Raw genomic sequence first — 12272 nt, 5'->3', positions numbered from 1 at the left:
CTCGACCTCTAAATCTGAGTAGAATTTAGAAAGTGGTTATATATTGATAAAATTCCTGCCCTGGGGCTGGGGCTGGTATAGTAGATGCTATCACACATACAATCATACTCAATTCGATGGAATTGTTTAATCTTAAAGGGGATCTTCTATAATTTCTCACGCGAGGGGGTTATTTCTTGGTTTCGTCCACTCATTAATAACTTGATTATTTTTAGATGATAGTAGATAGAAACGACGCTTGAAAGGAGTCCTATTAAAATCAAGAAATATAGGCCTGCCTGCCATCTACACCAGTATAAATAGAGTTTTCCGAAAAAACTTGTTGGTATAGTCTAGGTTAAGTTAGGCAAGGATCCAACCGACATGCATGTTTGTAACCACAGGAACAACTTTTTATTTTTTAGTGTTCTTTTGTGATCATCAGGTGGCATATCTGAATCGCGAGAAAGATTGACTAGAGGAGTCCCACGGTAATGAAGGTTATGTTATGACATCACGATAATTGGATGAGGAGGGACCCAAGTATCACAAAGTTAAGGTCATGATCAATAGAAGGTTGATTAGAGGAGCTCCACAACATATATGAAGGTTATGTTATGATATCGTGATGGTTGGATTCAGGAGGGACCAAAGTCTCACAAAGTTAAAGGTCGTGATCACATACAAGGTTGACTAGAGGGTCATGAAGGTTAGGTTATGATATCGTAATGGTTGGATCAGGAGGGACCCAAGCAGCACAAAGTTAGCTAGGGTCGTGATCACATAGAAGGTTGACAGAGTAAACTTCCATGTTTGCAAGTAAGAGGGTCATCATTGCGAACCAATGGGATATATAAAATGAACATATTAAACTTCAAAGCTTTTACGTAGATTAATTTAATATTTTAAAATTTAAAATATTTAAAAACTATATGAATAAATATTATAAGTTGTAATCTTTCTCATATTAATATAACAAAAAAATACATCTTAAAATATTGGTTAATATTTATGAAGGATTCTCGAAAAACGAAACATGATAATTAAAAATGAAGAACGCAAGGATATATATTATGTTCGGGGAAATTTACCCAATGGTTGCGGGTTTACTTGACTTTCACTTTCACTTTGACTAAGATTTATAGTAATGATGAATTAGTACAATTTGTTTGTCATAGATTAATTGGAGACATTTGGTCGAAATTGAGCACTAGATGGTGGAGTTTGACAGGGATCTCCACCTTTTTACAAAAAAAAAAAATAGTTGGATGTACTAAAACTTTCATTATGCGCAGGATTCGGAAAAGGGTCTGACCACAAAGATCTACTGTACAGTCTTACCTTACATTTCTGCCAGAGGCTGTTTCTAAGATTTGAGCTTGTGATCTTCCGGTCACACGAAAACAACTTTACCAATTACTCCTCAATTGTTTCCAAAGATCTCTACCTTGTAAATTAAAACTCAAAAGAGGATGCATTTAGGATGAGCAACGGCGGAGCCAACCTAGTAAAGGGGGGGTTCGGACAAACCCTTCGATGAGAAAATTATATTATTAATACATGGTTAAAATGATTTTTATGTATATATTGTAGATGTTAAACCCCCTTTAGTGAGTCTTTTTTTAGATTTTGAACCCCATCACACAAGTTTTGACTCCGCCTCTGAAGATGAGGACATAAAACCTGACCTCCTAAAAATTGTGTGTTGGATATAAATATCTCTAGCTCATTTTAAAAGCTCGAATAAATTTGGATCGTGCATTATTGGGTTCATTTTTGTAGGTGCGTGTTGGGTATAAATCTCTCTAGCTCATTTAAAAAGCTCGAATAAATTTGGATCGTGCATTATTGAGTTCATTTTTGTAGGTCTGTGTTGGGTATAAATCTCTCTAGCTCATTTAAAAAGCTCGAATAGATTTGGATCGTGCATTATTGAGTTCATTTCTTGTAGGTGATACGCTTGCAACAGAACTTTTTTCATTCACAAAAATCCAAATCGAACCTGAAACTTTTAATTAAAATAAATCTCAAATATCCACCACACAAAACCTGGCGATAATTCTATTATATTACACCTCTTAGTATTTGGTTTGACAAGTATTTTAATTCGTTCAAAGATGGCAGACTTACTTAATTTCCTATAAGTAAATAAAAGTGGCTATATGATATTATGATTGATTGTAATGTGGCAGTTTCATGCATGCACTATTTTATTGCATGTTGTTGTGTAAATTTCCTAGAACCATAGTCTAACAAAAAAATATTACACCAACAAATAAAAAATTAAACTTGCATTGGGTAATGACCAATAAGTTAATTTGTCATTAATTTAATTATAATTTGTTAGTATCAAGATCTTACAAATTTTTTATGGGGTAATTTGTAATTTGTTATGATAGAAGACCACGAAATTGAAGAATAATCGCGTGGCGAATTTAACCTAATCAGATCAACGAGTTACAAGTATTGGTGGGTTCAAAAGTTATACTCAAGGTTTAAATTTTTATGGTTTTTAGCATTAACGAAGTACTAAAATTATGAGTTCAGATATACTCGTTTCGTTTCATTTTACTTGTTTTTTTTTATTAAAAAAAAATGTTTCAATTTGATTGTCTATTTTTGCAAATCAAGAGAATATTATTACTCCATTCGTTTCGTTTTACATGACTCATTTACTAAAAATAGTGTTTAAATTTACTTGTCCAATTTATGAAGTCAAAAATGTTCTATTACTTCTTTTCCCTACTATCCTTAGTAAGTATTAAGTAACTATATTAGACCGTTGTAGTCAAATTTAGAATTTTGAAATATCATTAATAAAGTTAATTTAGTAAAATACACGATTGATTAAACTATTCGATCTTAAGGAGTGTGCCAAGTCAATAAAGTCAAGTAAAATAAAACGGAGGGAGTACTACTTCTTTTACATACTATCCTTTAGATTAAATAACTACAGTAATAACAATAATAATCAAATTTAGGTATCAAAATATTATCATTCTCTAATTGAAATTTTCTTAAGCTAAGGACGATGGACCAAGTCAACAAGATTCAAGTAATATGAAACAAAAATTATTTATAATTTGCTACAAGTTTTAACAACTTTTACTTATGAGTTTATGTTATGGGTGTCAAACGGGTCGGGTCGGGCCAACCCGGAACCGGCCCTTCCATTTTAATCAGGTTGAGGGCCGGTTTTGACGCTAGCCGGGCCAGGTCGGGTCGGGCTGGGCCAAATAGTAAAAAAATTAAAACCCACCCTAACTCGACCCACTTAACCCAATCCGGTCAAACCCGTTTAAAAAATAAATTAAAAAATCCAAAAGACACTATATACACTCCAATATACAATATATATTTTTTAAAAAATATATAAACAATTACACATATATACGTAACATTCAATATATAATTATATATGACTATACGTACTACTTTAAATAAAACATATGCTATAATAGTATAATATATATATATATATATATACACTACAATATATATATATATATATAATAATAATTTATAAAACATATACACATTATACGTTAAATATATACTACTTTAGAAGATATATACACATATATATGCACCATTCAATATCTATGTACTACTTTAAATAAAATATATACTACAATATACATATATATATATACAACAATATGTATATATATATAGTTACATACTAATTTATAAAATATATACACTTGTATACTTTAAAGATATACGTCTATAGAAGATATATACATATATATACGCACCATTCAATAATATGTACTGCTTTAAATAAAGTATATACTATATATATATATATATATATATATATATATATATATAATACTAATTTATAAAACATATACACTTGTATTAGAAGTAAATTTTAATTTAAAGTAGAAAACTAGAAATTCAATTTAAAATTTTAAATCGTATAATGAAAAAATATAAAAAGTAAAGACTAAGGAGTGAATGAATTTGGGGAACTTTATTGATTGCAAAATGATCCAAAATTTATAATTTACATAAATGAAAAATCTATAAATTGTGCATCATTTTTTCCAACTCATTCATGTTAATATTAATGGGAACTTGCATAGGATAGTCGAAGTCAATGGGGGCAAAACCATGCATTGGACTTGATTCTGCTGAGTTCTCCCGTGAAGTCATAATTTCTTCAAGTTTCAGCTCGTCGCTCGGCTCCGGTTTCATTCCTTGGTTTCTTCTTTCCGCTCTAATCTAATTTCTGAGGCAAACTAGAGCATTCATTGCATTGCTTCCCAATGAGTGTCGGTTGTCTCCAAGTTGCTGTTGTCATTGACTAAAAATATATCTCTAGCTAATCTTGAAAGCACAGGATATTATGTTTCATTATTCCTCCACCAATCCAACGTGTTGATCCGTCGTCTGCGATCCTCTGGTGCCGTCCGAAGATAATATTTCAGCTCTTCCCGATAAGTTGATGTGTAAGTTCTCTCATCAACTCTGTTCCAACAATTTAAATCATAAAACCAATCAGAAAAATCACTATGTGCCGGCCTCTTAGAAGATGATGGCTTCGCGGGAGGATGAGGAACGACAGTTGGAGTGATATTTGTAGGTACGGCTAAATCAAATAAATCAGCATAGTGATTATATAATTTTTCTATGTAATCCTTTGCATCAGTTGTAGCCGTTCACAAATCAGGTTGTACTTATTCAGAATCATGGTTAGTATATATTTCTAAGTTAGTATAAATAAGAGTACTAAAGTGACACATATTATTATATTTCATGTACGGATTTAGTATAGCACCAACCAAGTAAATAGGGGGAATCGGGAAAAAATATTTTTTAAATTTCGTAAACATGGCGCCAATAGCTTCTTTATAACCTTCTTTATTTTTATATTCTTTGAGCAAACCAGAAATATCGGCTATATATGCCAAAATATTACAAACAGTAGGATAATAAGCACCGAAAAATTCAACTGTAGCTACATAAAATTTTTCTAAAAACTTAACAAGATCATTAATTACAACCCAATCAGAATTATGTAGCATACAATTAGTAGAATCAGCAAATGAACCGTAATGTTGGTTAAAAGCTAGTGTAATAGGAATTCTATATTTATAATAAGTTTTTTAAAAATTCATACGTAGAATTCCATCTAGTATCAATTTCCTCAGGCATCAAAATCGGTGTAAGTCCATTTTCTTGACATTTAACTTTAAATTCTCTAATTCTCGATCTACGATTATTTCCTTGAATAAAATCTACGGCAAGGCGAATTTTTTCAATATAAAGCTAAAAAAACTCAAGACCATCTTTTACAATTAAATTATATATATGACATGCACACTTAATATGAAAAATTTCAGGCAAGGGCGGAGATAGCGTTGATTTTAATTTTTTTATAACAGTTTTGTTGTTAGAAGTATTATCAAAAGCAATACATAAAATTTTATTTTCGATACCATAATATCCGACAATTTTAACAATAGAATCAGCAATAAATTGTCCAGTGTGTTTACGATCTTCATCATATAAAAAAGCAATAATACGTTTTTGCATCACGAAATTACTATCCATCCAATTACAAGTAACGGTTAAATAATCATTTTTATTTACAGCACGACCAAGATCAGAAGTTAGGGACAATCTACATTGAATATTTTTTAACAATGTTGATAAATAAAAACAATATTGTGAATGAAGTCTAAAAATATCAGACCGATAAGTATTTCTAGGAATACCGTTAAACATAGGATTATAAATTGCTTGTATATAACGAATAAAGACATCAGAAGAAGGAAAATTAAAAGGCAAACAACCCACAGCTACCATTTTAGCTATTTCTTCCCGATCCCTCAATTTATTATACTTCTTCGCTACGTGACCGGTTACTGGGTCCATTCTAGTGTGCATTGGCCCACCAACATCCCCACCACCTTTTGCAATATTTAACTCTCTTTTGTGATCTTCAGCTACATGTCTCATTAACGTACCCGTACCTCCTTACTTGCCTCCACTTCTATGCTTATATATTTGTTGACAAATATTGCATTGCACCTCAATATCTAATATACGTTCAAAAAATTGTCATGCAATACTAGTTCTTTTACGAGGTCTTGGGGCACTGGGAGGACGGTGAGGGAGATTAACCGATTCAGATCTAACGTTAGCATCTCCTACTGCGGGTGTCTCAACAATATTTTCATTATCTTCGTCTAAATTAACCGCATCTACTTCATTTTCTTCTTCTATACCGTAATTTTCCTGAGCTTCTACATAATCCATATCGTGAGCACCTACACCTATTTCTTCCTCAAAAGGTGTACCAAGTGGTACCGGAGGCGAAGGCTCACGGGTATATCTACTACTTGAACTACCTGTACCGCTAGTAATTCGCTTTTTACTACCACTACCGCTTCCGGAACAAAATTTTTTAACACCTTTAGTAGCGAGGTTTCTTAATTTATCCATAATATAAATTAAATTAAACTAAAAATATTAAAAATACACAAATATAATAAAATTAAATATTAAACAATTAATACAATAAATAAAAATTAAACGTAAGAGATGGAACGACAATACCAAATTTTAAAAGTATCCGAAGGTTGCGACTATAGAAACTTCCGCTCGTACTTTGTAAACGAAAAATTAAAAAGGTAAAGTGAACACTTTAAGAAATTAAATATATTGAATATTTGAGAATTGAGAATTGAGATTTGAGAGAGTGAAAAATTGTGTGAAAAATGAATTGAAGTTGTAGGGTATTTATAGATTTTTTTTGGGATTAAAAACTATTTTTTAAAGTTAATTTTTTTTTTTTTAATAAATGGGCCCAAACTAGCCGTATGGACCCAAAAACGGCTATATAGCCGTTGGGCCAACGGCTAGTTTGGCCCAAAATCTTTTCTTTTTTTTTTAAAAAAAGTATTCGGGTCGGGCCGGACCGGTTAACCGGAGGGCCTGGACCCGGCTTGGTCCGGGCCGAGTTAGCCGGGCCCATTTTAAAAAAAATAACCGGCCTGGGACCCGGAATCCTAAAGCCTTAGGGCTTATCGGGTTGGGTCAAACCGAGTCGAATTAGTTACAAGAACCGGATCGGGCCGGATTGGGTCGGCCCACTTGACACCCTAGTTTATGTTCCACATTAAAAATATTGAAATAGTTCATATACCTCTTTTAAAAATAAAATAAAATGGTGGGCCATTCCATTGGCCTGTTGTTTCCTATAAATATGTATAAAAGCCAGATAATGTGGGAGACAAAGGCTATAGCTAAAACTAAAAGAAGATCTCTTGTGAACTTTGAGGTATTTTCATTTTTTCTCTCCTTAACAAAAAAAGATACATATTTTTATTTACTAAATTATTTGGATATGCTCTTTCTTGTTTTAATAAAATTACATTTTTATGAAGAAAATTTAATTTAATTATGCAGATTCAAGATTGAACAAAAATGGGTGCTGGTGGCAATATGTCTACTCCAACAACTAAAGCAGAAGAGAAGAAAAATTCTCTCGAAAGAGTGCCAATTTCGAAGCCTCCATTTACAATTGGTGATATCAAGAAGGCTATCCCTCCTCACTGCTTTGAACGATCTCTCATTCGTTCGTCCTCCTATCTTGTTCAGGATCTCATACTTGTCTACGTCTTTTATTACATTGCCTCCACTTACATCCCTGTCCTTCCAACCCCGTATCAGTATCTAGCATGGCCTCTTTACTGGATCTTTCAAGGTTCTTTTAGCACCGGATTATGGGTCATTGCCCACGAATGCGGCCATCAGTCCTTTAGTGATTACCAATGGCTGAATGACACTGTTGGTTTCGTCCTCCACTCTGCACTTTTAACACCATATTTCTCATGGAAATACAGTCATCGTCGTCACCATGCCAACACTAATTCCCTTGAGAACGATGAAAATCATGTCCCTAAGCTTAAAACCAAACTAAGATGGTACACCAAATTATACATAAATAATCCAGTAGGAAGATTATTCATACTTATGTTCACCCTCACTGCTGGCTTGCCTTTATACTATGCCATCAATGTAGCCGGTAAGCCCTATGAGCGCTTTGCAAGTCACTATGATCCATATAGCCCGATTTACAATGACCGTGAGAGACTTCAAATCATCATCTCAGATGTAGGTTTGATTGCAACTAGTTATGTATTGTATCGCGTTGCTATGGCACAAGGGCTAACTTGGCTCATATGTATCTATGGGGTGCCAGTCGTAATTGTGAACAGCTTCATAGTGTTGATCACTTTATTACACCATACTCACCTTTCATTGCCACACTATGATTCGTCCGAATGGAGCTGGATTCGAGGAGCTCTAGCTACTGTAGACAGGGACTACGGTGTGCTGACTAAGATCTTCCACAACATTACAGATACACATGTTTTGCATCATCTGTTCTCAAACATACCACATTACAATGCAATGGAGGCAACTAAAGCTATCAAGCCAGTACTCGGAGAATACTACCAATTCGATGGAACTCCATTTTACAAAGCAATATGGAGGGATTTTGAATGCATCTATGTTGAGAAAGATGAAGGATCTCAAGACCAAGGCATTTTCTGGTATAAACAGAACTAGTAAAAGTGGAAAATTCACCAAGAACTAGTTTGCTAGGAATTGGCAAAATGTTTTGAGTTGTGTGTTTTCATAATAAAGTACTGGATTTGTAATGTTGCTTTAAGCTTTATTGTACATTTTCATTATGAAAATAATATCTTTTTTTTTTGGGGAACAACCAATTTAATTTATTGTTCATGCACTGTAATTTTATTTTATCTATAAATGTCGAAAACTTCTACTATTAATTGAGACAGACCTAAATGAATCGATATAGATAGTGAAAATTAATATATTCGATCAAAACTAATTTGGGATTAATACATAGCTAATAAAGTTAGGGAAAAAGTTTGTGAGATTGTATTTTGGACATTTATTGTAGCTTTTAATAATTTGAAAAAAGAGAAGAAGAAGGAAGGTCTTCCCATTTGAATATTGTGAGTGAAAGTTGATATTTAAATTTAAACAATATTCAATGGAGAAGCAATTTTGCCAATTCAAATTTATGTTTGTTATTACCATCATAGGAAAAATGACAAGTTATAAACAAAAAATATCATTATTTCAAGTAAAACATTTATGAACAAACAAGAAAATAAACAGAATATCATAAGGGACGGTCTTGAATTTTTTTTTTTTTTTTTATCATACTTAACATTTCTTTTTTTGAAAAATAATCTCAACAAAATATCGTTGGACAAGTTTTTGTTGCCCATCAGACATAAGTATTAATTGTAATGTGTGCCTAAGTTTTACACATGAAGCAGAAGTTCAACAAGACATTTCACTAAGTTACGAAAATTGAAGATAGTATATTGAGTTGTCTATTGAGCGAGATAATTTTAGTTGTATGATTGACATACATTTTTTTTTTTTCAAAATGATTAATAAATTCAATTATATTCTTTTAACAACATATATCTTCAGTATAATAGGTGTGGAATATTATTTTGTGATTAGAAAAATGACTATATAAAATGTAGGTAAAAAATAGTAAACAATTGACCAATACAAACAGCTTTTGTAAATACATCATAACTTGTGATCAATATAACAAAATATATATATATATATATATATATATATATGTAGAATGAATAATATCAATGCTTGCTCGTCCGTTATAATTTGTGAACAATGCAACAACATGTGCGACAATTATCGGTAAGGCATAACTTGTAGTTAATTAAGCAGATTTACAAAATTTAATTTGTTTAAATGTCTCAAGCTCCTGTGTCGTGTCTCATAGTCCAAACTAATTTAGGTCGGACACGGCCTATGTCCAATGAACAACAAAAGTTTGGCTAGCATTCTATCTATCTATCTATCTCTATATATATATGCGCACCTATTATAGTCGCGATTGAAGGGTATTTTATATGAATAAATCTAATTTGTGGCGACAAGGTTGTCACTAAAAGTTTGTTTTTTTTGTGGAGATCATTTTTTGAGAGGTATATATAGATATTTCTAGTGACAACCCTACAAACTTCTTACTGCAATTTTATTTTCACTTTTTATATTTTTTTTATTTTTCATAGAATAACCCATTCAAGTTATATTTTCTATTTAAATCATATTTCACGTTTTTTAAAAATAAATAAATTTAAATTCTAAATATTTATTATAAAAAGTATATAGTCAAACAAATATACACAATCCAACTTTGAAATTTCAAATAAAGGAAACTATAGTACATGGAACATTAAAAGTTTTAATGACATTTGCAACCTAAATATGTAGTTGGGGAATCCTACCCAATATCCTCCTCCCAATTTTATGATTACTACATTAGTTTTATTGTATGTAGGCACCAGAATACCACATAATAATTTTTTTTTTATTATATTTTCCACATAATGACAATACAAAAATTCAACTTTTTAAGTTATATATATCCTTTTGATCTGACTCATTTAGCAGGTGTTAAAATCTAAATCTGAGCACATATATATCGACAAGTAATAGTGCATGAATAGTCAAGCACATTACCTCTTAATTCTGTTCATACTACTTTAACAATTTTCGTCCTTAGTTGTCTATCTTATTATAAATAATTTGTCCAAATTAAATTATATGTTCATTTACGGATAAAATTATTATTTACCCCTAAAATTTATATTTCGTAAAAGTGAAATGAGTTATTTGTAAAATTGCAAGAAAGTTTCTTAAACGGCAAATTAATAAAATTATTGTTTTTATTTATGATTTGTTAAACAACGTGTAAAAGAATAAATGCGCCACTATTATGGTATATAGGGAATAGATAACTGTACTAACTTGTTAAATAACTCTGGCCTTGTCTATGTATAGTTAGTCAAAATGTGTGAACTAATTAAAAGACAGTAATAAATTAAGTTGTAATAATTAAAACAAATCTATATTGATTTTATTATCAGGAAATTTCAAGCACATAATTGGCTCTTATATTTTTAATTATAATCACAACTACCCCGACTAAGTAAAAGTGAAAATAAAGTATTATACATATCCCAACATATGGAATCTTTTTTGTTTTTTCAGATCTAATAGATCTCCACTTGTTTCTAAAATAAGTATTGTAATCATGTTAATTTGTATAATTTTATTTATAATTTTCAATTCCAACATGGTTGAAAATTTCACAGGCTGTCTTTTTTGACACTCCTTTTTGATTAAAATGAGAACTACAAATTGAGTCATCACCATCAAAAATGAAAATTCAAATATTCAATTAATAAAGTTACTAAATTTTTTTTTTGGCACTTAATTCATTTAATCTGCTTGTCTTTTAAAAATATTTACATGTTTATTTATATATACTTATTTTGGATATGTGGTCTATAACAGTAGGCTTGATAAAATCAAACATATGACTGAAGTTCAATAAATGAGTAAACTTCAGTTCAATCATGCGTGAATTTCAACTCTATGAAAGTTCAAAATCATATATCTCAAGTTGTTCGAAGAAAATATACGTGCAAAAAAATAGTAATAATCTAAAATACAGATATTAATTAAACAACACTTGAGACTTTAATATACTTAAATTATAGTACATGACCTTGTTTTATAAAGATTAAAATTCCACTTGCAGCCTAAATTTAAATATATTTTAGTTTTTGAAATCTTGAGCCCTCTATTGTGATGACTTCCCAAGATCTGATCTACTCCTAAATGTATGGTAGGCATAGGGAATACCACATAATAATTTTTTATCAATTAATAAAATCGAATTATCAATTAATAACATATTACAATCAAAATATCCTAGAATGTGAGAAAGGGAGGATATATAGAAAATTCACATTAATCGAATTGTAAGAAGATACATTATAAAAAACTAGTATATGATATTTTTTATCTATCCATGTCGAGGGGTAAACCATGCACCTTTCTTGTACGTACAATATACGTATTCTCACAAAAAATTAAGTAAATATCTTTTATACATGTTCATATGACGAAAAAAATTTTATCGAGATAAATTATGAGCTAGAGGAGTTTCGTTTTTATATATTAATGTTTAATTCGCCCTTTGAAATTTTTTAGTTCGGGAACAAGATACATATTCTGAAATTCTAATATGAAAATTAAATTAAAAATGATGAAATTATTTTGTGAATGTATATATTTTTATTAATCGGGATACAGATCTGTTTGCACTCTCCTCTCTCTTACCCTCTCTCCTCTCTCTCCTCTCTCCTTACCCTCTCTCCATCTCTCCATCTCTAGCGCACCGGCCC

The 12272-nt window shown here is 31.1% G+C and overlaps 1 protein-coding gene across 1 annotated transcript; it reads left to right on the top strand.

Moving 5' to 3' along the window:
- The first annotated feature begins 7198 nt into the window (after window positions 1-7198).
- On the top strand, window positions 7199-8725 carry LOC107851434 (delta(12)-acyl-lipid-desaturase). Its single transcript, XM_016696442.2, has 2 exons — window positions 7199-7273; window positions 7402-8725. Exon 2 carries the CDS (start codon window positions 7420-7422, stop codon window positions 8566-8568), a length of 1149 nt encoding a protein of 382 aa, XP_016551928.1. The 5' UTR covers window positions 7199-7273; window positions 7402-7419; the 3' UTR covers window positions 8569-8725.
- The last annotated feature ends 3547 nt before the right edge of the window (window positions 8726-12272 follow it).

The sequence above is a fragment of the Capsicum annuum genome, chromosome 12, assembly GCF_002878395.1.
Source record: "Capsicum annuum cultivar UCD-10X-F1 chromosome 12, UCD10Xv1.1, whole genome shotgun sequence".
NCBI classification, from domain to species: Eukaryota; Viridiplantae; Streptophyta; class Magnoliopsida; order Solanales; family Solanaceae; genus Capsicum; species Capsicum annuum.
The sequence above is the reverse complement of the archived record's forward strand: the minus strand, read 5'-3'. Positions and strand labels throughout refer to the sequence as shown.

Bases quoted from the DNA above. Each gene is read 5' to 3' on its own strand.
- LOC107851434 (XM_016696442.2), top strand. From the start codon at position 7,420: ATGGGTGCTGGTGGCAATATGTCTACTCCAACAACTAAAGCAGAAGAG.